The sequence below is a fragment of the Plecotus auritus genome, assembly GCF_963455305.1.
Source record: "Plecotus auritus genome assembly, chromosome: 9".
Classification (NCBI taxonomy): domain Eukaryota; kingdom Metazoa; phylum Chordata; class Mammalia; order Chiroptera; family Vespertilionidae; genus Plecotus; species Plecotus auritus.
Genome location: NC_137783.1, coordinates 21,758,656 through 21,785,305, shown reverse-complemented (window position 1 = coordinate 21,785,305; position 26,650 = coordinate 21,758,656). Strand labels below are relative to the sequence as shown.

Here is a 26,650-nt window from a genome sequence, read left to right as displayed (position 1 = left end):
GATAGTTTAGCTGTACAAGTCCTGACATCTAGAGATGGAAACTAGGTAGACACAGCTGATCCTCACAGCCAACTGGCCTGCAGGTCAATTCCTCCCAGTGATACCAACAACAATCAAGACTTAACTACAACAAGGCTGTACACACAGTCCACAAAGGGGTGCACCAAGAGTGTCCACCTCAGGTTAACTGGGGAGGCCGACCCACTGGGCCATATAGGAAACCTAGCACACAAAGCTACTCTACCAACTCAGCAAAGCAGTGAAAAATGGGGAGACGAAGAAACAGATCACAAACGAAAGAAATGGAGGAAAACAAATGACTGGATATAGAATTCAAAACCACGGTTATAAGGCTCTTCAAGAATATCCTAGAAAAGGCCGATAAATATAACGAGACCCTCGAAGATATGAAAAAGGACCAACTAGAAATTAAACATGCACTGACTGAAATAAAAAATATTATACAGAGACCCAACAGCAGACTAGAGGAACGCAAGAATCAAGTCAAAGATTTGAAATACAAAGAAGCAAAAGACACTCAACCGGAAAAGCAAAATAAAGAAAAAAGAATTCAAAAAGTTGAAGACAGTGTAAGAAGCCTCTGGGACAACTTCAGGCGTACCAACATCAGAATTATGGGGGTGCCAGAAGAAGAGAGAGAGCAAGATACTGAAAACCTATTGGAAGAAATAATGACAGAAAACTTCCCTGATCTGGTGAAAGAAATAGACTTACAAGTCCAGGAAGCGCACAGAACTCCAAACAAAAGGAATCCAAAGAGGACCACACCAAGAAACATCATAATTAAAATGCCAAGAGCAAAAGACAAAGAGAGAATATTAAAAGCAGCAGGAGAAAAACAGTTAATTACCTATAAGGGAGCACCCATACGATTGTCAGCTGATTTCTCAACAGAAACTATGCAGGCCAGACGGGAGTGGCAAGAAATATTCAAAGTGGTGAACAGCAAGAACCTAAACCAAGACTACTCTACCCAGCAAAGCTATTATGCAGAATGGAAGGTCAGATAAAGAGCTTCACAGATAAGAAAAAGCTAAAGGAGTTCATCACCACCAAACCAGTATTATATGAAATGCTGAAAGGTATTCTTTAAGAAGAGGAAGAAGAAAAAAGTAAAGAGAAAAATTATGAACAACAAATACATATCTATCAACAAGTGAATCTAAAATTCAAGTGAATTAAAAATTTGAGGAACAGAATAAACTGGTGAATATAATAGAATCAGGGGCATAGAAAGGGAGTGGACTGACAATTCTCGGGAGAAAGGGGTATGGGAGGTGCAAGAAGAGACTGGACAAAAATCGTACACCTATGGATGAGGACAGTGTGGGGGGAGGTAAGGGCAAAGGGTGGGGTGGGAACCGGGTGGAGGGGAGCTATGGGGGGAAAAAGGAGAAACAATTGTAATAATCTGAACAATAAAGATTTATTAAATTAAAAAATAAATTAATTAATTAAAAAAAAAGAGATGGAAACTAGTGGGGGGATATGTGTGTGTGTGGTGGTAGTATGGTGCTGGGGTGCTGGTACAACTCACAGCTGCATAAGAGCATCAGATGCTGTGACCTCACAACACAGAGAGTCAACCCAAACCATAGATGTGTCCATGCCCTCTTTAAGGTAGCTTCAACTAGAATTGAGAGAGTTCTCTGGCTCCTAATTTAGGCTTGGGGGCCTGGAGTCATTGCTGCTCATGAGTTCTCTCTCCTGCTTTTTCTGAATTAAATGGAAACTGTCCGTTGATACCTTGCCCTCCTATTGTCCTGAAAAGTCTTATAATTCCTCCAGTTGATGCCTAAGACCCATACAATTCTGGATAGTAGCACTTTATGAGGGAAGGGTCCAAATACCCAAAAGCTCAATAAAATTTGGATGCTTCTGTACTTATTGGCTGGAAATCACAAAAGCAAAGAAATTTCAAGTGAGGAGAGACCCATCAGGACCCACATTTCCAAGGGGCAGGCTCAGTTAGTCCCTCTCTCCTGGTAACATTTTCTCCTCTATCTTCCATGCCAACCGAGTAATTATGGTATCATATTGGGAGGCTATTAAAACTCTGAGGAGATTGTGAAATGTCCCCCCGCAGGGTTTTTCTCTTATATATGCCTTGTTCAAACTGTCTACTTTGAAGCTAGGCTGAGAATCATTGAACAGACAGGTGACATGGAATCCCTAAGAGTCTGAGAACCAGATATCCTCCGTTAATTATCCCAGGACTCCAAAGGGTCACACTATTAAAACAGGTGAGCTGGCATGAGAGGTGGTATAATTTAGTGGCTGAGAGCTCAGACTCTAGAGCCAGACTGTTTTGTTTCAAATCTCAGGTTTGTCACTTATTAGCTGCATAGCCTGGGGCCTCGGTTTCCTCCAGTGTAAAATGATGGTAATAACAGATTGTACCTTGTACAGTTGTGCAAGGATTGACTCATATGAAACATGTAAAGGGCTTAGCACGGTTCCCGGTACACATTAAGCACTTGTTAAATGTTAAATGCTATTGTTTATTAAAGGGAGAATCTTTTCCTCCTCTAGGGCATTTCTTTCTCCTCCTTATGTCCTTTACCCCCATGGTTGGGAGTTCAAAGGCAAAACAGCTTGCACGTGGGCATTATTCCTCCCCCTCTCCATTGCCTTAAACCAGGGGTCGGCAAACTGTGGCTCGAGAGCCACATGCGGCTCGTGAGCCGCGGTTTGCCGCTCTGTTGACTAATGAGTTTGCCAACCACTGGGATAGGGGCTTAATCACAAGGAACAACAACAGCCTGTAATTATTGGAATCAAGAGTCTAGATCAGTGGTCGGCTAACTCATTAGTCAACAGAGCGGCAAACCGTGGCTCGCGAGCCGCAGTTTGCCGACCACTGCCTTAAACCAACATATCACCATTTTTATCCAAGAGCTAAGGTCCCTTTAAGCAGCCATTCCTTATTTAGTCTATTTAAAAAAGAAAAGATCCTTTGGTTTCATGTTCCTTTATTGTATTTTTGTAAGGGACTGAGCACATATTGGATACTATGTAAATGTGAAATACTCTAACAATAGTAACCGAGACAGATGAGAAACTCAAGGAAGCAAAGTCACCATTTTGAATTTAGCGTTTTATTGATGGGCTGAGTGATTTGGGAGAGACAATGCGGCTCCAAAGCTAAAGAGCCCCACAGGGATTCAGAGGGCAAAGATTTGAATTTCAGTCACAGCAGCAGGTCTGGTGTCCCCAGGCAGGCAGCTTCCTTCCCCTGGAACTCAAATTCTCCCCATGCATACTGGGCTTAATGCCACAAAACCATCTCTCAGGGATGTTAAGCCAGGGCTGCCATATGTGGTGTGCAGACTGTGCATTGCACAAGGATGCCAGCTGCAGAAGCAAGTGGGGGCAAAATGCAGCCCAAGCTTGCTCATTGATCTGTGCACCCTGGTGATGGGCCTGTCTATCTAGAGGAAGGGGCACTTTTGTCTCATTTGCATGAAGATACTATAAGGGCTAGTAGAGGCCCTGTATGAATGAAGCAGGATGACAATGACAGAACACAGAGCTTAGCACATTGAGTGGATACCTTCACTCAACACAATTATTGAACACCTACTATGTGCCAGGCTTGTTCTAGAAGCTGCAGATAGGGAGATGAATATAAACAATTTCTGCCCTTGGATCCTCTTTCCTTCATCAGCCCATTCTCCCCTACATTCAATCATCAGCAAGTCCTGTTGGCTCTGCAAAATATTTGTCAAATCCACCCATTTTGTTTTAGCACAGCATTTTGTGTCATTATTTCTTACCTAGACTACTGCAGTAAATGGGCTCCCACTTCTACTCTGGTCCTCCAGACAAAAGCAAGAGTGATTGAAATGTAGATCGGATAACACCACCCCCCTGGTTGCTCTAATTTAATCCACAGTCCTCACCATTGCCTTAAGGTTGTGCACACCTGACTCCAATTACCTCGTCATCTGGATCACCTAATTCACACTCCTGTCATCTGTATTAAGGTTCCCCAGAGAAACCGAATCAATACTATATATATATATCCTAGATGACTGTTTTAATACATACACACACACACTACATATGTTTATCTAAATAAGATATATATATCATCTATATCCTATTATTTGTATACTAGTGGCCCAGTGCATGGATTTGTGCACATTGAAAGGAAATCAATTAGAAGAAATATTTTAATATCGCTATTCGCCCTTTCTCTATAATAGAAGTGTCAACCAAGTTCACAATCAACAATGACAGATGGAAACACACATGTGTGATTGGCCCCAGAAAGAGCTTTGTATATATAGAATAAACTTGCTTAATTAGACCTGCTTTCTTTTTCCAACCCAATGAAGCACCCCAACTTCTCTTTCAGGTAATTGTCAGCAACACAGCAGTAAATATCAACACGAAGCAAATTATTATTATAGATCACGCAGGGAGAACAAAGGGTGAAATATTTAACTGTAGCATTGTTTGACTATGCAGTGAGGAAACCTGAAGTCATTTTCAAGTTCCACCATTTCTTACTACTTTTCAGTTGGGTCAAGTTTCTAAACTTTCTAAATCTCTGTTTTCCAGCTAATGAAAAGAAAATAGGATTCCACCGAGTCTCCTATCTACCTACTTCAGGACTTCTGTGAGGATCAAATGAGATGAGGCACGAGAAAATGCTTCACAGATATTTGGTTAAAGTGTAAAATGTTTGCACCTGGCTATAAAGCAAGTCACGTTCCTGGGCTGAAGAAACTCCAAGGAGGCTAGTCAGTAGGGAGAGGAAGCCAGGCATTGCTACATGACGTCATTACCCGGCACCCACAGCCACCGTTTCTGGGCTAGGCTGGGCTGTGGGCCAGATTTTGCGCCATAGGGTCTTGGCAGTGTCAGCTGTGATTTGGTGAGCTGTTGCTCCACGGTGGTAGTGGGGCCTGTGTACCACTTGGGGAAAGCCAAATGTTGGTTTGTCGGTGCCAGGTCCGCGGTGCTGTTTCTATGTAAATGACCAGTGCACATCACGACAGCTCCTGCATTGAGTGTCTGCCCCCTGGTGGTCAGTGTGCGTCATAGCGACCAGTCGGATGGTTGGACACTTAGCATATTCGCTTTTTATATATACACATATCATATATGTTTATATGCTATATCCTATATATAGGATATATATTCTATATATGTATGTATATACAAAAGGAGATTTATTTTGAGGAATTGGCTCATGCAGGTGTGGAGGCTGAGAAGTCCCACAATCTGCTGTCTGCAAGCTGGAGGCTTAGGAAAGCCAGCGGTGTAATTCTAGTCTGAGTTTGAAGGCCTGAGAACCAGGGGAACCAATGGGATAAATCTCAGGTCAAGGATAGGTGAAGACTAACAGACAAATGTCCCAGCTCATATACACAATCAAGGAGGGATTGAATTCTCCCTTTTCCTGATTTTTATTCTATTCAGGCCCTCAGTGGATTGAATGAAGCCCACTCATATCAGAGAGGGGAGCAACCTACAGTTGACTCTTGAACAATATGGGTTTGAACTGCACTGGTCCACTTATACTTGGATTTTTAAAAAATAAACATAGATTCAGCTCTCCTTATTCCCGGGTTTCATTCTGCAGATTCAACCAACCACCAAGGATCTAAAACAGTATTTTTGATCCATGGTTGGGAATCCACAGGAAGTGGGGCTGACTGTGCATTATTCTATGCCATTTTATATAAGGGACTTAGGCACCGATAGATTTTGGTATTCTCGGGATATTCTGCAACCAATCTCCCATAGATTATGAGGGAGATGATTGTGAGACGACTGTGGATGAGTCAAAAGCTATACATGGATTTTCCATTTTACAGTGATTGGCTCCCCTAATCCTTATGTTTGTTCAAGGGTCAACTACTTTACTGATTCCACCAATTCCAAAGACAATTCCATCTGCAAACATCCCCAAAGACACACCCAGAAATAATGTTTAATCTGGGCATGCTGTGGCCCAGTCAGGTGGACACCACATAAATTTAATGATCACACCATGCCAGCAAAACTGACCATTCTGTCCTTCAAACAACCTAGCTCTTTCTTTGTATAGTCTGATCCATTTGGCTAGAACACTTACCCCCTGGTTCTCCTCTTGACTATCTCTTTCTCATCCTTTGTTGCTCAGTGGAAAGATCACTGCCTCAGAGAGCTTCCTGGACCACCTTGTTAAAGTAGTCAATCACCACTCATTGCCAGGATGTTCTATCACAAAGCAGCCAGGCTGAATTTGTACGTATAGAGTTCTCTGTTTATTTTCTGTCTTATCTGCTAGATTGTAAGCTCCATAACACTAAGAACTATGCTTGTTTGTACTCCACTGTATAACTCTTAAGCATCTTGCTAGTCTCTGGCACATAGTAATTAATATCAATAAATATTTGCTAAATTAAGTTGTTGTAAGGAATTCATCTAATAGGGGATTCATTACTACAGTACAATGAAGAGATGTGTGTTATGACAAAGCCAGTGGTGCCCTGGCAAACTGACACTCAAAAAAAAAAAAGCCCTAATTTGTCATTTGCTGATTTCCATGGTGGTATGAATAATCCCATCACAGCTGATTTCAAGCCACCAAAGGTTTAAGAACTGAATTGCAAAATTCCTGAGAGCTTAAATTGGCTTTTCAAAGTTGATACGAGCTGGCTCTGGCATATCAATGAGAGAAAGGTCAGCATGGGTCCAATGAGTACCCAGGAAAGAGGCAATAGTTCATCCTGGGGGAGCTCAGCAAAGACTTCCTGGAGGAGGTAATACTTGATCCGTGTTTTGGATGATGGGTGTGTTGGCTCACGCCCTATACCACTTAAACTGGCTAATGTAACCCTGTTCTCAGTAGCCCAAATTCAACCGTTCTTGACTCCCCTACTCAGCTCACTTTTGCTGGGCTGGGAGTTATCACCTGACTCAGTCCAATCCTTCTATATGGCAGGTGTTCTACTGGGTTTGCTTTGAATCCAACAGAGGAGAATGATATAGAGTATACTTAATCACGGGAGAAAGGGAAGGGTTTTCCAAACAGAGGGACAGCTTGTGCTAAAGTGAGAGAGTGAATGCAATACAGCAGTTTGGTAAATCTAGATGTATAAGGGTGGGAGTGGAAGGAGATTAGCTCCTGGCAGGCTATGTTGATAGGCTGAGGAACATAAACCGATTCCCAGCCTGGGCAGAGAAAGAGGGAAAGAGACTGCTTACTCTTCCTATATAATTCTTACCACAGCTGGTAATTGTGAGTTTTTGTTGTTATTGCTGGGTCTCATTTTTGGTATGGAGTCATTTGATTAATATCTGTCTCTTCCAAGAGACTGTAAACTCCACAAGGGCAGGGACTGCCTTGCTTGCTGTTTTTAAGCAGCAAAAATACAACCTTGTTGAATAATTGAATCATCTGGGGAATTTTTGAAAAAAAAATTCCTCACAATAGGGTGTGCTATAATCTTTCTCTGAACCTTCCAACCACAATATGGGGGGTGGGAAATAGTAGGGCTGACTTCCATAGTTGCAAAAGCCACCCCAAAGGATTCACCCCTGTTTCCCTTCTCCAAACTTAATCAAGTGGATCCTTCAAAAGATTTTACCCAAAAGGTGACAAGAGTAAAATTTTCCTTTGCTTATATGGGCTTCATGGTAGTAGGGAAGATTGGATAGAAGTGCTGAGAACTGAGACTAGTGGGGAAGACCATGAGTAATCAAGTAAGAAATAATGCAGGTCTGAGTCAAATCACGGGCAGTGGGTGTGAAGAGGGAAGGGTGTCAAGGGATACTTGGGAGATAGATTTGGTGACTATTTGGGCATAGGTGGTAGAGGAAGTGAGAGAGGGAGGAATCTAGGTTGAAGGTTGGAGTTTCACTTTTGAAATGTCTGTGGGACATGGATGAGGAGGGCGTCAGTCTATGAAGTTGGGAATACAAACAACAAACTCCAGAGAGGAGGGGCAGGAGCCTCTCCTCCCCCAGAGCAATACCAAGAACTCTGGAGAACACTAATGTCTGAGGTGGGTTAGAAAAACAATTCTTGGAGCCTGAGCGGAAGAAGGAAAACCTGACTAGTGTCAGAAAATAAGTGAAAAAGAATGTCCAACAGCGTCAAATGGTGCCTAACGCTTAAGTTAAAGGACCTGAAACTATCTCCGATGAATTTGGCAACAAGGCACTGAAGGCAACAAGGGCATTTTCTGTGGAAGCAGAGGACGAAGGAGGAAACGGAGACAGCGAATTTAGACTACATTTTTCAAGAAACCTGGCTGTGCAGAGGAGGGATGGTATGATTGAGTGGGATGTGAAGAGATTAGAGTACATTTGTAGCGGAGGGGAAGGGGTAAGAGCTGAGCGTAAGCACCTTCCCCACCTCATCATTTTGCTAGCCCCTCCCCTCACGTGACCCGTGGCAGCAGCCGGCCCCGGACTACAGCCCCCAGAAGGCCTTTCGGCGCTGCGGGGCGGAGTCGAGGCCTGGCGCTCGCCCCCGAGGCGCCGACGGAAGAGCCAGAGCTTCGAGGAGGCGGCGGAAGCGGAGAACGACGGCGCGCCCGGTAACGAGCTGCCCCGAGTCCCTATCCCTCCCTCCCCCTGTCCCTCCTTCCCTCTACACCCTGAGCTGGGGCTCGTGGCGTTCCCTTCTCCCCTCACACCTGGGACGGGAGTTCCTTTTTCTTTAGTTTGCTACCGGTATTTTTTCTCACGTGACACGCAGGGCGGGACCCCGCCTGGGGCGGAGGTTACTGGGCAGCTCCCGCCCTTCGACCCCTGAGGGACTTGGGTTGCGGGGGATCCTACCGTCCTACCGAGGCCCTTTTGCTCTGCTTGGGGCTGTGTGCCCGCTGAGGGCCCTCCCCCCAAAACTCCCTGTAGAGGGGGCGTTCTTTTCTGGGTTTCAACAGGTACTGAGTGGGTCCGTGGCGACTCGGGGGTCCGGGGCTGTGGGCCGCAGAGGCCGTCCGGAGAGGACCCCGGGCTGTGAGTGGTTTCCGGGGTGCGAGCCTTTGGAGTGAGTCCACTCCCTCTGCTGCCCGGGAGCCGTGGGCTATGGGCTGGGAGTGAGCAGTCGGTGCGGGAGGAGGCACTTCCTGGTTCTCTTGGGAGGCCCTCGGGACACCCAGTGTCGGATCACTAGTTTTCCTTCTGAGTAAAGCCACCTCTCGGAGTTGCGTAAGGGAGGAATCCCAGGATGTGGAGTCCGAGGTCCTGGGGAGGAGTCTAGGTCTTCCTCTTGCTGGGCCTGTGGTCTTTTGTAGCCCGTTTCCCGCAGCCTCGGCTCGGCTTCCCTCTGTGGAAAACGGGGACAATAGTCTTTGGCCTGCCCGCCTTCCAGTGTGAGGAAGCCTGTTTCACACATGACCGTAGCCTTCCGTCGTAAGTTCAGGTCAGTTGCATTTTAAAGTCACATTCGTGTTTTTTCCTAAACTTGAACTTGGTCATGCTGTTGATGAAGATGAACTGAGTTAATAAACAGGTGGCAAGTGCCTTTAGAAATGAAGATGAGCCGTACAGATGTGCTTATGCCATGTTCCCGGGCAAGAGGTGGTTTCAGGGCCCTGTCGGTCACCTGTGGAGTCTGGATTTTAAGGTCCATCAGAATTTGGACACTTCCCTCCCCCCAACACAGACACACCTGTCTCCCCGCCTTGTTCTGTTGTAACATTATTTCAGGTACAAGTGTCTCAGGTGCAGGTGTCTTCAGCAGGTCTTGTGTCTTTCTCCCCGCTTTCAGAGACTACCAGTGCTAAGCCCGCTCTGATCCTTACACAAGCCCCGTGACCTGGGGAGCATACCAGCTCACGTGAGAGGGTTATGTTCACCTATCCTAGGTACATGTGCCGGGCGCCTGTTTTTCCTCAGAGTTAGAATTCAGAATGTAAACAGCCAATATTCTAATTTGTTTCTTTTTCTGGCAGTTAAGCTCTGAGACTCGAAGCAGGTGGCTTTTGGTCTCAGTTTTCTTCCCCTTTTAGAGAATGGGGATTTTATAATAAAATTTTTATGGGCTTGGAGCAGTAGTAGTTAGGTAACCTTAACTTGTATTTATTCTGAAGTAATTGGTTGAAAACTATTTGAACGTGGTTCAGAAAAACAAAGAGGTTGGCAGTGCAGGGAATTAGTTGAATGTACAAAGTCGAACCAATTTGAGTTCAGGTCCTGATGTTGTGACTTATATTTATGACTTTTGGCAAATTGATCTCTAAGATTGTTTACCAGTCTCTAAAATGGAGATACTAGTAATAGCGTTTACCTCGCAAGGTGTCTATAAACATTAAATGAGATATGAATATAAAGAGCTTAGTAGTGCCTGGAGTAAGTGCTCATTCTTTTGCTATTGTAACTGATGACAATGATGATGATAAAACATAACTTTAGTATTTTCTTGAGATCCCTTTTTTTTATTTTTAAAGTGAGGATAGCTATCCTTAACCCATAAACTTAAAATACTGTAACCAAGTTCTCAGATTGCAGGTATGTTTTTTTTAAGCAGTTGCATTTTATGTAAAGACTAGAGGCCTGGTGCACAAAAATTTGTGCAGGGGTGGGGGAAACGGACCCTCAGCCTGGCCTGCCCCCTCTCACAGTCTGGGAGCCCTCAGGGGATGTCCTATTGACTGCTAAGCCACAGTCTGGCCTCCCTCTGAAGGAGGCCACCAGGCCGATCAGGGGAAGGCACCACCCCCATCACCCTGCTGCTGCTGCCACTGCTGGCCACTGCAGCTGCCGGCCCTCCTCGGCCCTCACAGCCACTGCGGCTTTGTCCGGTAGGACATCTGGAAGGACGTCCAGAAGATGTCCGGTCTATCCAGTCTAATTAGCATATTACCCTTTTATTAGTATAGATTATATTATGCTGCTTTTCTCTTTTGGAGGTTTCCAAAATGCTCTTGTGAAAAGATTTTTGGGATGTGATGTTCATTTATAACCCGTAGTAAGAATGTAGTTTTCTGTCTGCACCTAGTAGATTTTAGCAGAACAATGATCTGTGTACGACTTAGATGTTGACCATTAATTGACTAGGACAGACTTTTACTAGTATAAGAGCATTTTTTTGTCTTGCCTTCCTCCCCAACTTTTTTTTTTTTAAGCCAGACTAATTGACTTTAAAAGTTCATCTTTAGGGTCCTGAAGACTGTTGACATCATTTTTTCTTTTTTGAATGTAAAGCTTTTTAAAATTATAGTTGACATACAATATTATATTAGTTGACATACAACATAATGTTTTGACATTTATATACCTTACAAGGTGATCACCAGGAAAAGTCCAGTAACCATCTGTCATACAAAGTTTTGTGATGTTATTGACAACTTTTCTTCCCCTTGACTTATTTATGTTATAACTACAAGTTTGTATCTCTTAATCTTCTATATCTTTTTGCCCATCCCCTCACCCCTTTGGCAATTATCAGTTTTTCTCTACCTATGAGTCTGTTCATTTGTTTAGTTTTTTAGTTTCCACATATACCGGTAAGTGAAATGATACAGTTTTTGTCTTTCTTTGACTTATTTCACTTAGCATAACACCCTCTAGGTCTGTACATGTTTTGGCAAATGGCAAGATTTCATTCTTTTTCATGGCTGAATAATATTCCTGTGTCTGTGTGTATCCACTTCTTTATCCATTTATCTATTGATGAACACCTAGGTTGCTTCCATATCATGGTTATTGTAAGTAATGCTGCAGTGAACATAGAGGTGCATATATCTTTTTGAGTTAGAGTTTTGTTTTCAGATAAGTGCCCAGAAGTGGAATTGCTGGGTCCTCATTTGTCTCTTATTATAGCCTTTGTTTTAAAGCAGGGTGGGAAACCTTTTTTCTGCCAAGGGCCATCTGGATATTTATAACATCATTCTGGGGCCATACAAAATTATCAACTTAAAAATTAGCCTGCTATATTTGGTCAAACATTTAATTAATTCACCCCTGATGCCTTGGCAGAGCCAGACCAAATGATTTTATGGGCCTTAGAATAAGGCCCGTGGACTGAATGTTCTCCACCCGTTTTAAAGTCTAATTTGTCTGATATAATTACTTCTTCCCAGCTTTTGTTTGTTTGTTTGTTTCCATTTTAATGAATTATTTTTTTACATCCTTTTACTTTCAGTCTGTTTGTGTCTTTCGACCTGAAATGAGGTCTTGGTTTTGGGTTTGCTTTTTATCCATTCAGGGGTGACTTCATTTTTTGAAGGCGGAAATTCTTGGTGACTGAGGCTGATGGTGGCATTGGTTTGTGTGTATTTGCAAGGAGTGAGAATTTAGAGATACTAGGAGAAAAACCTAATAGGGAAAACTGACTTGTTGGTCAAAGCAGAGTCTTATGGTTAAGAAATGAAATGTTTATTTTAAATTCTTTTTTCATCCTGTTGACTGCAAGATGTTAGTAGACTCAGATGTTTAGGAAATGTTTTCTTACTCTCTTTTTTGATGTGATATTCCCTGGCTCTGCTTTGTCACTTTCATTCTTATTCATGAATCAGCAAGATATTTTTTCACTCCAGATTTGTATACAAATATGTAAGTGATCACTTTAATTAAAATCTACTTTGTGTGCTGTAATGTGTTTTTCTTTTGTGTTTTAAATATTTTTTTGACTCTTCTTTTACTTAAAAGAAGTTTTTGGAAGGTAGACACATTCTCAGTTAAAGCATCTAAGTGTACATAGTGAAGCTCAGTTAGTGATGACTGTGCTGAATAGTTCTGAATAAGAACATTTTGTGGATTGTCCTATGTCCCTAAGGCATGCTCTGGAGAGACAGTATGGTATTGTGGAAATAACATAAGTTTTGGAGTCAGACTGATCAAGGTTTGAAGCTAGGCTCTGCTGTTTACTATTTTGTGACTTTGGTTCCTATAATCATTCTGAGTTCATTTTCTCATGATCTGTAAAACGGATAATAATACCAACCTGCATGACTGAAAAATTTAGACATTGTTTGAACTCTACATCTAGCCAGGCTTAGATAGATGGTGGTGTTACTATTTTCAGTTTTTATTGTATTTTTCGGATAGTTATGAATTTTGGTGATACATCTATATCCATTCCCTCAGTGCTTTACTTGATCAGTGTATTTTTCTTCCCTCAGCCAAGGTTAAGGTTGTTGATCATGACCATGGAACCCTGAAACACAGCAAAGCTAATTGGCCAACATGTTTGAAACTGTGACCCTGTCCTCATTAGCTCCTATTAACTAACCATTCACAAAATATCTCACCAGAATGAATAAGACTGCTATGTGGTTGATTCGGCATTCATGCGCTCATTAGACATAATAGAAGTAAATGAGCGAATACTGAAAGTAAAAGTATATATTTTTAATTACAAACCTGTAGAAATATAGGACTAGCCCTCACATTATGTATAAAACTGGTGACTTGCAGGATGACATTGAAAACCACTAGCCTGAACTATAATTTAGACATTACTTTTAGCTGTTGAAATGTATTTGTTGCAGACTTCCCACTCATTGGAAAAATGAGAAGAAATGGAACTAGACTATTCATGTCTTGAAAGAGAACCCTACTCCTATGCCATCAACCACAAAATGTACTCTTAGTGGGGAAAACAGAGTTCTCCACTGATGTGCCCGGCAGGATGGACGAAGCCTGGGTAACTCCAAAGAGCTTATTGAATTACAGAGAAATTCCAGTTGTCAGAGCTTTAGATAGAAGAGAAGTTATAGGGTGTTGCTCAGCAGCAGTAAGACTGAATTTGGAGAGGATTTTCTCCTCAATAAAACATGGGCCAGTTGCTCCCAGTTCATGGTGTGCATTTTTCACCGTCTTTTGCTAGCCTTCTGTATAGTTTTCCATTCTTCAAATTCACTCTTCAGTTTTATAAATATTTGTTGTCCTTCCTGTATCTTTTTTTAACGTCAAACACAGTTGGTTTCTGACGAGGGCTGAAAATATGGAAGAAGAGATGCACTGTTGGAAACAGCAGGTTCTGGTATCTAGTAAGGTTCCCAAGTAACAGGTTAACCTGTGAATATGATGGTATGGTTTTCTGGAATAGTCAAATGGCTCATAGTTCATAGCCATTTTACTTGGTGTAGAGGCAGAAATATGGGCAAAAGATTTGTTGCACTCCTTAATATGTAATTTGCCTCTTAGAGAAGAATATATGTAATGTTAATAATTGGCTTGCAGTTGGGCTGTTTCAAGTTATTTCCCACCATAAAAGTGTATGTCTTGAGTTGAGGATTTTTTGGGGCAGAATCCAGAGATAATATTCTCATTAACAACATCTAACAGCTATCATTTATGCAGATTACGTGCCAAATACCGTGCTTAACACCTCTTTTTTCCTGTTTAATTTATGTTGACATTATTGCAGACTACAAAATGTGCAAAAAATTTACCCAAGTACCTCAGATGTTAACACTTTCTGTCTCTTTCGTGTGTGTGTGTGTGTGTGTGTGTGTGTGTGTATGTGTGTATCTTGAACTGTTTGAGGCTAAGGTATAGAACTATTCCCTTGTATACCTAAATATTTGAGAGTGCGTTTTCTAAAAACAAGGACATTCTTTTATGTAACCACAGTGCAGTTGTCAAAACCACAAAATTAACACTGATTTAATATTACCGTGTAATCTATAGACTTGTTCAAATTTCACCCATTGTTCCAATAATGTATTTTTATAGCAAAAGAAAATTTTAGATCATGAAGTGCATTCAGTTGTCATAGCTCTTTAGTTTCCTTTAATCTCTAGCATTTCTTCAGTCTTTCTTTGTTCTTTCATGACATTGACATTGTTGAAGACTGCAGACCAGTTATTTTGTAGAATGCCTCTAATTTGGGTTTATCTGATATTTTCTCATGATTGGATTCAGGTTATCCATTTCTGGCAGGAGTACCACAGAAGTAATGTTATGACTTCATTAAGGTAATGTCTGCTAGGTTTTCTAGTGTGAAGTTACTGTTTTTTTCTTTCATAGTTTTTTTTTTTTTTTTTGGTGATAAAATATATATAACATAAAATATACCATTTAGTCATTTTTAATGGAATTAACTACATTCACATTTTGTAATTTTGAAGTATCTTTGACAAAATACTTGAGACTATAAATATATTCTGTTACTTATTGAACTTTTACTCACTAATTTTAATATCTATTAGTGATTTCTGTCTGAATCATTTTCGTGATGGTTTCTAAATGATGATTTTTTAATTCCATCATTTTCCTATGCTTATTTATAATACTACTTTATTTCATTATTTTGATGCTGTCCCTGATTTGGCCAGTGGGAACCCCTAAATTGATCTGTCTCCTTTCGGATTGCTCTTGTTATTTTAACAATTTTTTACTTTCTACCACAACAAGATGTTCTAGGCCCATCTCAGACTTTCCCAGCCCAAGCCTTAGAATGAGTTATTTTTTCAGGGATCTCTGGTTGCTTTGACTAGAGAATGGCATTGTAAGCCAGGACCTGGATTCTAGATGTCCTCATTGCTGCTGTGTGTCATTACTTCTAGGCCCTCTTAGTAGGCATCTGGGAGATATATACATATGATATATGAATATGTGTGTTTGTGACTACACCACTGATTCTAATCCAACACTACAGAATTTATTCTTGCCTTCATTTTATCTTTATAACTCCTCCTCTTAACAGATACCTAGCCCCATTCATTTTTTTACTTATTGGCTCAATTCTAGAATGTCAGAAAATAGGTTAAGAATTGCTAGCTCATACCACTATTTAAAAGACACCTAGTAGCCTGGCTGGCGTGGCTCAGTGTTTGAGCATCAACCTGTGAACCAGGAGGTCACTTTTCGATTCCCGGTCAGGGCACATGCCCAGGCTGTGGGTCGGGTCCCTGGTGTGGGGCATGCAGAAGGCAGTTGATCAATGACTCTCATCATTAATGTTCCATCTCTCTCTCCTTCTCCCTTCCTCTCTGAAGTCAAAAAAGGTATGAAATACACCTAGTAAGTAGAGTTCAATATATTTTTTAAAATATATTCCATTGATTTTCTCACAGAGAGGAAGGGAGAGGGACAGAGAGTTAGAAACATCGATGAGAGATAAATATCAATCAGCTGTCTCCTGCACACCTCCCACTGGGGATGTGCCCGCAACCAAGGTACATGCCCCTGACTGGAATCGAACCTGGGACCCTTCAGTCCGCAGGCCGACACTCCATCCACTGAGCCAAACCGGCCAGGGCAGTTCAATATTTGTTGATAGTTTTTTCCTTTAGCATAAATCTAAAGCATAACCATTTAGTCTACTAGTAAATCTCCACTGCCCAATAGGGTAGCCACTAACCACATAAATTGAAATGTGTGATAGTGTAAAATATAAACTGGATTTTGAAAACTTAGTATGAAATAAGGAATTAATATTTTAACAATGTCTTCATATTGTTTATATATTGACATGTTTAAGCTATATCAGGTAAAATAAAATATATTAATAAAGTTTTACCTACTTTTACTTAAATGCGGCCACTAGAAAATATTAAATTATTTATGTGGCTCCTATTATGTTACTTTTGGACATTATTGATATAAAAACCATGTTCAAAAGTTACTTGGATTAATTTTCTCTCCCCAATATTATTCCTTCACTTGCATGGTTATCTTAGTCATTTGAAATACAGTTCAGTTCTATTTGCATTTTAAGTTTTTCTCTTCATCCTAATGGATCTTATTTATTTTTGAGTATGTGAAACATTAATATTCTTCCAAAAGTCAGAATTGTATAAAAAATATATACTTAGAGCAGTGTCACCCTTTTTTTTAAATCTTTTCTTTTCTACCCTGTTTCCACCTACTTTCCTTATAGGTAACCAATATCATCATTCTTGAATTATCCTTCCTATGTGTTTTCCTCCCATGAATGAGGAGATACAGGTATATTTTCTTATTTTCTCTTCTTTTTTACACAAAAGGAACCATAGTACTAGTATAGATAGATACTCTTTTGTACTTTGCATTTTTCACCTAACACATTCATTGTTATTTTGAAATCCATTCAACATCAATTTATAGAGTTCACTCTCCTCCCTTCTTTTCTCCCTTGTCTTTTCCTTCCTCCTACAGTTGCATAGTACTCTATTGTGAGGATGTTAACCATTCTCTTATGCTTTTTCCAATATTTTGCATTTACACACAGTGCTGCAGTGACTAACCTTGTCCATATATATCTTTTCATATGTGGAAGTGTATGTTTGGGTAAATTCCTAAAATGGGATGATTGGGTCAAAAGTTTAAAAGCATTTATAGTTTTAAAATATTGCCAGATCTCTTGCTGTGGGGGTTGTACAAATTTGAATTCCCATTAGTAATGTATGAGAGTGTTAGTTTCCCCACAACATTACCATCAATCAGAATGTGTTATTTTATACCTTTTAATTTTTGTTAACCTTATAGGTAAGAAATGGTATCTCCATATAGTTTTAATATTCACTTCTCTTATTAGTGAGTTTGAACGTCTTTCCATATGCATAAAGGTCATCTTAATATCTTTTTTTGTGTGAATTGTCTTGTGTCTTTTTTGGTTAATCCTCACCCGAGGATATTTTTTCCATTGATCTTTGGAGGGTGGGGAGACATTGATATGAGAGAGACACATCAATTATCAATTGGTTGCCTCCCTTGGGGGCCTGGGATCAAACCTACAACCGAGGTATGTGCCCTGGACTGGGAATGGAACTCGAGACCCTTTGGTGTGCGGGCCGATGCTCTAGCCACTGAGACGCACTGGCCAGGGCTCTTATATCTTTCTATTCACTTTTCTATCAGGTTTTTGTTTTTTTTCCCTCCCTCAATTTTTAAGAATAAAAAAAATACGTTAGGGAAATTAGCTCTTTATAAATGATATATGTTACAGTTTGCCAGTTGTCTTTTGTTTGTTTAGGGTGTATGTATGTATTTGTTTAGACTTTTATGTAGTCCAATTTTTCATTGCATCAGAATTTTGGATAATATTTAGGAAACCTTCTTCTTTACCCAGGGTAAAAAGGAATTTACACATTTTCCTCTAGTTACTTGTATGATTTTAGTTATGTTTGGATCTCCGATTCATTTGGAGTTTTTTTAAATGAATATTGTGTGGACTTATAATGTTTTACAAATGTTAATTTGTTGTCCCAGCATGTTTTCTTTAAAAAGTACAATTTTGCCCTTGTGTTTTGAGATGCCACCTTTATCATATGTTAAGTTTCCATTGAATTTATTTCTGGACTTTCTGTTCTTTTGCACCAGTCTTTATTCCTGCACCATTATCACAGTTTTAATTATAGTATATCAAGGGCCAGCTTCTCAAATTTCTACTGTGTTATTGGCTATTCTTACATGTTTGTTTTTTCTGTTGAACTTCAGTAGCAGCTGTGGCCATAAAAAAGCTTGCATGTATTAGGATTGTTATTGGGATTTTGTTAAATTCATAAAATAATGAAGAGAGAACTGACATCTGGATGATGTTGAGTTGTGTTGAGTTTTCTATCTAAGAACAAGGAATATCTTTCTATTTCAAATCTATATTTGTGTCACAGGAATGTTTTAAAATTTTCTTTTTATTGGTTTTGTACACTTCCCGTTAAATTTGCCATTTAAAAAACTTATTAACATGTTTTATAGATCTTTATGTCAATATTTGTAGAGCTACTTTATTCTGTTTAATGTTTGTTTTGTTTTCCATGATATAGATGTACCATAATTTATTTACTCTGGCCCATATAGATGGACATTAAAGTTGTGTATAATTTTTCATTCTATGTAATTTTTCAGTCTGTATTCACCAAAACAGGATCTTACTGCTTTTTTAAAAAACCTTTTCCAGTTTGAAGGACAATAAAGAACATATTTATTATTTCTTTGCTAACTGATGATGCTTATTTTTTATCCATCTATTCAAATTTCCATTCAGCATATTCTTACTGAGCATCCACTATGTGCCATCCTATAAGAACTATAGTAATCCCTGGAAGTTGAATGTCTTTTTGATCATTTGTATTATTTTGTTTTGTACTCTTCTTTTTTTTTTTAATGTCAGTTAATTGGTGTTTCTGCCCCCTCAGACCAGTTCTCAGAAGACTGAGAATGAAAGATAACATTTCTTTATTCTGTTTTGTTGATGAGTTTCTAAAAAGTACTTCGTGTGTGTATTTTTCTTGCACAATCTGTGGTAAATCTCTGGGTTAAACTCTTAGTATTCATGAAATGAGATAATGTAAGTTAAGTGCACAGACAAGTGTCAAAGAAATGATTACACATTTTAATAAAAATGACTTTTATTATTATTATTTTCCAGGTGAGGCTGCTGCGTCTATCAGAAAGGAATTTTTGTACCATTTTTCTTCAGACAGAGTCTATCTATTTGTTGTAGAGCAGGGGTGGGGAACATCCAGCCCATGAGCCGAATAAGGCCCTTGAAATCATTTGGTTTGGCCCTGCCAAGGCAACTGCAGGCAGGACTCGAAATTCAATAGATCTAGGAGCTTTTTTATAGCAACATACGTTTATATTAAGTGAATCATAATAATGAAAAAAATTTTTTATTCTCACCAGAGGATATATTTTTTTCCCATTGATTTTTTTTGTTTTGTTTTGTTAGAGAGAGAGGGAGTGGGGGAATAGAGAGAGAGAAACATTGTTGTGAGAGAGACACATTGATATGTTGCCGCCTGTATACACCCCCAACTGGGGCCAGGATCAGGCCTGCAACCCAGGTAGTGTCCTTAACTGGGAATCGAACCTGGACCCTTCATTCCATGGGCCAGTGCTCTAACCATTGAGCAGATAGGCTGGGGCAATAATGTAAATTTTGAGGGACAAGCAAGGAACGAAGGAACATCCATTACGGGATAGACAAGACACAGAGGAATACATGAAAGCTTCTTGTCTGCTGACCTAAGCCTGTCTGCCTGTATTGTGGTGACTCAGAGGACAGTCAGTGCCAGGCAGGCTGGGAGTGTACACTTTGGGACAGTGTTAACACGAAACTATAGCGATCAGTCATGATGAGATGAGATGCTATGAGATGATTCCTCACAATGTTGAGGATCTTGCCTCTGATGATTGAAGACGATGTTGTCGATTTTTTTGTTGACACAGACAATAACTCCAATCCAACCTTTATCCACAATCAACAATCCTCCCCAAAACAGTCTCATATGAAGATTAATGAAATTACAGCAGCACACAGAAAAGACCTCAGGTGTTGATGATATGATGATACGAACATTGCATATGTTCCAAATCCAAAATGCAGGATTAGAACAGCAGTTAAAGCAAAATAATAGTGTCTATGGCAACACACACACTGGATAGTTATTAAAACTTAAGTGGTGTGACATCCTACAAATGGCGACTACAAAGAAGAGAAAAGTTGATGCAGAGCGTCGATCTTTCCAAGAGAAATGGACAAATGATTATTTTTTTATTGAAGTCAAAGGCAAACCTGTGTGCCTAGTTTGTGGCGATATGTTAGCAGTAATGGAAAAAGCCAGTCTGGAGCGTCATTACAGCTCAAAACATGCTAAACTCAGTGAATTGGGAGGCCAAATGCGTCTGGATAAAATCAATGCTCTTCAGCGGAGTTTGGAATTACAACAAGCTGCTTTCACTAAGCCTCGTTGTGACAGAGACAACGTTATTCAGACGAGTTATGTAGTGAGCGAGCTAATAGCAAAGAAGCTGAGGCCTCATGTAGAGGGAGAGTTTGTGAAAGAGTGCATGGTGGCTGCTGCAGAGTTGTTAGCACCAGACAAGGTAAAATTGTTTCAAAGTGTTAGTTTGTCTCGGAGAACTGTCTCAGATCGGATTACTGATTTAGCACAAGATATTGAAACGACATTGAAGAATTCTGCAGGAGATTTCCAATTTTTCTCTCTGGCTTGTGACGAGACAACGGACATAACAAATACTGCCCAACTGGCTATTTTTGTTCGTGGGATAACTGCAGAGTTTGACACGCGAGAGGAACTGCTGTCACTGGAAGCCATGCGTGGCACTACAAGAGGTGAGGATTTGTTTGAGAGACTTGTTTTATCAATGAAAAAATTTGAGCTAACATTTGAAAAGTTAAGTGGTCTTATTACAGATGGAGCTCCAGCAATGGTTGACTCGCAAAAAGGGTTAATTTCATTGGTTAAGAAAGAACTGAATCGTCTTAGTCTTGATCCAAGTAATTTAATTATATGCCACTGCATCATACACCAAGAAAGTCTCTGTGCACAGTCATTGCGGCTTAACAGTGTAATGTCAACAGTAGTGTCATGCATAAATTTTGTCAAAAGCAGAGGGTTTAACAGCTGCCAGTTTAAGGAGTTACTGAATGATCTTCACTCTGAGTACGGTGATCTTGTTTATAATTGTGAAGTGCGGTGGCTGAGTCACAGGAACATGCTCATGAGGTTTTATGAACTGCGGGATGAAGTCAGGCAGTTCATGGAGATGAAGGGAAAACCTGTCAGGGAACTCATTGACAGCAAGTGGCTGTGTGATCTAGCATTCATGGTGGATATTACCAACTACCTCTCAGAGTTGAACGTCAAGTTACAAGGCCCCAACCAGCTTCTCAGCACTCTGCTTTCAAAGGTGATATCATTTGAAGCTAAATTAAGGCTGTGGAAAGTGCAACTGGAAAGTAATAACACAATGCATTTCCCCACTCTGGAAGGACAAAAGCCTTCTACAACACTTGAATATGCTAGTGAATGTGCAAAACTAATTGAGGCATTTAATGAAAGATTCAAGGACGTGAAAAGTAAACAAATGGAATTGAACATCTTTGCTACACCATTCAATGTAGAACCAGCTGATGTGCCTGATAACCTACAACACGAAATCATTCAGCTGCAAAGCAATGATGGGCTGAGAGCTAGGTACAACAATGTCCCACTGCTTGAGTTCTATAAACGTTACATAAGTAACAATGAATTTCCCACTTTGAGGAGACATGCATTGAAATATGCATCTGTGTTTGGAACAACTTACTGCTGCGAGCAGTTCTTTTCAAAACTTACAATAACAAAGAGTCGATTGCGCTCCAGACTGATCTACACAAACCTGGAAAAGCAGTTGCGAGTAGCAACTTCATCAGTACCAGCTAACATCACACGCCTCACCCAAGAGAAGCAGTTTCAGCCGTCACATTAGGGGTGAGTTAATGAAATGCTTGACCAAATATAGCAGGCTAATTTTTAGGTTGATAATTGTGTATGGCCGCGAATGATGTTATAAATATCTAAATGGCCCTTGGCAGAAAAAAGGTTCCCCACCCCTGTTATAGAGTTTTATTACTCAAAAAATAAATGTCACTTATTTGGTAAGTCAATTAAGTATACTTACTGTTGGTTTCCCTTGTTAGGGCGTCATAATTGTTGGTGTTCTTTTCCCAGCCTTACAAAGTGTTCAGCATTCTGGAGAAAGGGGCTGCGCGTAGATGATTAAGGAGTCCAAAGACGAAAGATATTTTTGAAAGGCATTGGGGTCAGAGGAGCTTCAGCTGAAGGAGCTAGAAGACTCTCCTCCTTGTCTAGGACCCTGCTTTTATTCACACGATTTATCCTAAGGCAAGGTGGAGATAATACACTTCAAAGGGTAAGGTATCAAAGGGTAGACTACAGAAGCATTATCAGTTTGGGGAATAGCCTACAGCTGTTCAGGTGTTTGGCCAACAGGAGGCAATAAATGCCCTGAGCTATCTGGCAGTTAACAATCGTATTCAGGTTTGGGGGAAGTGCTGTTTAGCCGTTTCCAACAGGTAAATTACATAATGTGGCTCACCCTTGTTGAGCCCAAGTCCCATCAACCTTTTGATGAAACTCATGTAATTATTACATGCTGGAATTGGTTCTCGGCAACTTATGCATATATTTTTAGAAAAAATATTGATTTTTAGAGAGAGAGGAAGGGAGAGGGGAAGAGAGAGAGAATCATCAATGTGAGAGTGAAACATAGATAGGCTGCCTCCTGCATGCCCCCTACCAGGGGTCAAGCCTGCAATGACCAGGAATTGAACCAGCAACCTTTCCGTGCTCAGGACGACGCCCAACCAACTGAGCTACACCAGCCAGGGCTTATGCATATTTTATAGAAGGACTGTTCATTTACTCTAAATATTAGTTTGCTTATATTTTGTTTCTTCACTGTCATTTTATTTTGTAACTCATGTGAAACAAGTTTGAAGGTAGCAATTTCCTAAAAGACAGGCTCTTTGGAAGATTTTCCTGCTTCTATTCTCTGTCTTAATTTTGGTGTCTGTTGTAAAGAGAACAGGGATTGTTTAAATACTGGAATTAGTTCTCAAAGTGGGATTACTAGCTTTGCTTTCTTCAGTCTCTCTCCACTGGAAAAACGGAAAATTAATATCCATTCTTTTAAGCTCTAGCTTTCCTATAGTTCATATAGGGATCAGCAAAGGTGCAATGTTATTGTAAGGGTTAAAGCAGGGGTGGGGAACTTGTTTTCTGCCAAGGGCCTTTGGATATTTATAACATCATTCTCGGGCCATACAAAATTATCAACTTAAAAATTAGCCTGCTGTATTTGGTCAAACATTTAATTAACTCATCTCTAATGCCTTGGCAGGGCCAGATAAAATGATTTCATAGGCCTTATACAGTGGACATTCCCCACCCCTCCGTTAAAGAATAGATAATCAATTAAGTTTTTAGTAAAGTGTAATGAAGCCCTGGCCGAGTAGCTCAGTTGATTGTAGTGTTATCCCAATGTGCTGGGGTTGCAGGTTTGATTTCTGGTTGGGGTGCGTGCAGGAATCAACTGATGGATGCATGGATGGGTGGAACCACAAATCGATGTTTCTTTCTCTCCCTCTCCCTCCTCCTCCCCCTCCCCAAAACTCAATAAATAAAAGTTAAAAAACAAAAAAACAGAATGAATCTCTCCAAGAACTTGGAAATGAAAAATAGATATCTAGTGAAAGTGATTTCAGTTTTTGAATATTACTCTGTAGGTGTTATTTTCAATTAAAAAATTTTTTAAAGAAAATTTAGTAAATTGGTAGGACCTGTTATTTTGTGAGATGTTTTTCTAACCTAACCTACATCCTCTGATGATCTTTTCAGTCTATTTCAGCTTCTGACTCTCACGTGTAGACAGTAGCAACTGGGAAGCTGATGGATGTGTAGGGTGAAGGCTTTAGTGGTAGAGGGTCAGTCACAGCATCTTTCAGAAGATAATTGTCTTGTGTGCTGCTGAAGCACGTGGCAAAAAAAAAAAAAAAAGGATAGAAACTATAATGAAATGATTTGCAGAATTTTATTTTAAGTAAGGTTTTGCATAGCAATTGAGAAGTAAATGTTGATGCTGAGAGCTGACCTTAAAGTCTTCTCAGATAGAATCTAAGAATGAGGAACCATAGGTATAGATAAAGGGAAAGAAAATTCTCCTTTGTAGGGTTTTGGTAGTCTCTGCTTTTGTTAGTATCAGAAAGCTGACTTCAGATATTCTTAGATGGTTTGTATGGCTCATATGAGTAGAGGCATGGGATTTCATTGTGCATGACTCTGAAATGTCCCAGATCTCAGAGTAAACCAAGAGTTTTAATCTTGGTTATTTAAAATCTCCTTGTACCTGTCTTATTAGGAGCTTTATTTTTTTAAGAGGAAACTAATTTGCAACTGGCTATAAAGAGTGACATTGTGTTCAGGGAAATGAGGTACTAACACACTGCACTGTCCCACAAGAGTACTTCTGAAGTCCCCAAACACAGTGCTGACAATCTGTGACAGCCTGTGAATTGTTGGGTAGCAGTTGGGGGAAGATAGACAGCAGAGTGAGGTGGTTGTGTGTAAGTTACAGAGGAGATGGAGAGGGGAAGAAATGAGAGAAGAGCGAAGCAGCTCAGTCAGATTCTGTAGACAATTTGAATGGAACCTTTTCTTGTTAGCTCTGATAATAGGATGAAATCAACAGCTGGAGTGTGTGTGGGGGTTTTGGTAGGGAGGAAATAGTATTTTTCCCTTTTCCTTTCAAGGTGTTATTTATTTCATTCTGTCATCAAACTGTAAGATTAGGTGTTCTTTTGATGAGAGTATAGATTGGATAAGTTTAAAAATTTTGAAGACACTAGAAATACCACTTCATGCCAGGAAATGAGACTATAAAAATCAGAGTACTAGGGATAGGGCTTATCTTTTCAAGGCATTATTGCAATGGTAGTAAGGCCAATTACCATATCTAGAGCTAAAATGACTGGGCCTTTATCCCAGACAAATGTATATCCTATTACTTACTTATGTATTTATTTAACATATATGTGTGTATATACACATACCATCAACTTATTGTTTCAGAGACAGTTAACCAACTATAGCTGTCTTCATCAGACATCAAGGCAAGAGTTTCTGGATATTATTTGTATTGCAGAGTAGAATTTAATGTGGGGCAGGTTTTGGTTCAGTTCTTTTTCTGATTATTAGAATGGTTATACAAAGTAAATGTGTTCGATGGTTCCCCTAGGTATCATGTCTAATTCTGAATATAGGATTAGTCTTGGATCACATTGTTTTGGAGCCCATCTCTCCTGTTGATCTGTTTCTGTTTTTGAGTTAAATATGTTACTGCTTGGCCATTGATACCATTGAATTAAGTAAGCATAAGAGAGATGTCAGTGTGAAGATTATGTGTTATCTTATCATCTTTACACCAATGATCCATATTAAAAAAGATGCCAGGGTAAAAGGGCAAATGGAGTAAGGGATGGTATGGAGGAGATCTAGAGACACTGTACTAGTGTCGTTTCTTAGGAATTGTCTGTAGGATTTAGACTCGATTCTCCATTGCCTAGGTCTAGGACAGTGGTCGGCAAACTGCGGCTCTCGAGCCATATGCGGCTCTTTGGCCCCTTGAGTGTGGCTCTTCCACAAAATACCACGGCCTGGGCGAGTCTATTTTGAAGAAGTGGTGTTAGAAGAAGTTTAAGTTTAAAACATTTGGCTCTCAAAAGAAATTTCAATCGTTGTACTGTTGATATTTGGCTCTGTTGACTAATGAGTTTGCCGACCACTGGTCTAGGAGATTGAATGCTTAAACCTAGTGTTGAAGGCTCTCCAGGCTGAAAACCATCTTTCTAGCAGAATCTTCCACTACTTCCCAACAACTGAACCTTTGACTCTGTCTAGACTAGTTTCTATAACTGTCTTCAAAGCAACACTTTTTGACTTACTGCCTCTTCATATTGTTTAGGCCAGTGGTCGGCAAACTCATTAGTCAACAGAGCCAAATATCAGCAGTACAACAATTGAAATTTCTTTTGAGAGCCAAATTTTTTAAACTTCTTCTAACGCCACTTCTTCAAAATAGACTCGCCCAGGCCGTGGTATTTTGTGGAAGAGCCACACTCAAGGGGCCAAAGAGCCGCATGTGGCTCGCGAGCCGCAGTTTGCCGACCACAGGTTTAGGCTATTCCTTCTACTTGGAATGCTTCCTTTCAAGTCTCTGTCTTCTAAAGGCCTAGTTCCTAATGATGTGATTGTAAGGAAGACATCATAAGGTATATAAATGTTGAATCACTATGTTATGTACCTTCAACTAATATAATATTGTATGCCAACTATACTTTAAAAAAGTTAAAGAAATGAAGATCTGGTTCCAATTCCACCTACTCTGTGAAATCTTCAACCATTCTAGCCCCTTAGTGATCTCTCTCCTCTGAGTTTTTATC

The 26,650-nt window shown here is 40.2% G+C and overlaps 2 protein-coding genes across 9 annotated transcripts in view; both read left to right on the top strand.

Moving 5' to 3' along the window:
• The first annotated feature begins 8,005 nt into the window (after positions 1-8,005).
• The window catches only part of R3HCC1L (R3H domain and coiled-coil containing 1 like), a 68,703-nt gene continuing 50,058 nt past the window's right edge, over positions 8,006-26,650 (top strand). The window contains exons 1-3 of one of the 8 annotated variants that reach the window (XM_080688093.1): positions 8,499-8,561; positions 14,842-14,894; positions 16,802-16,869. The gene's annotated coding sequence lies outside the window, so the exon portion shown is untranslated. Of the gene's footprint in view, positions 9,392-14,841; positions 14,895-16,801; positions 16,870-20,400; positions 22,122-26,650 lie in introns of those variants that run through there. The other 7 variants (XM_080688094.1, XM_080688088.1, XR_013961650.1 and 4 more) reach the window with 7 other exon arrangements.
• Positions 20,443-22,119, top strand: LOC308257797 (general transcription factor II-I repeat domain-containing protein 2B-like; the record flags this gene model as incomplete). The annotated part of the gene is made up of 1 exon (XM_080687865.1): positions 20,443-22,119. The coding sequence occupies one exon, from the start codon at positions 20,443-20,445 to the stop codon at positions 22,117-22,119; it is 1,677 nt and encodes a 558-aa protein (XP_080543991.1).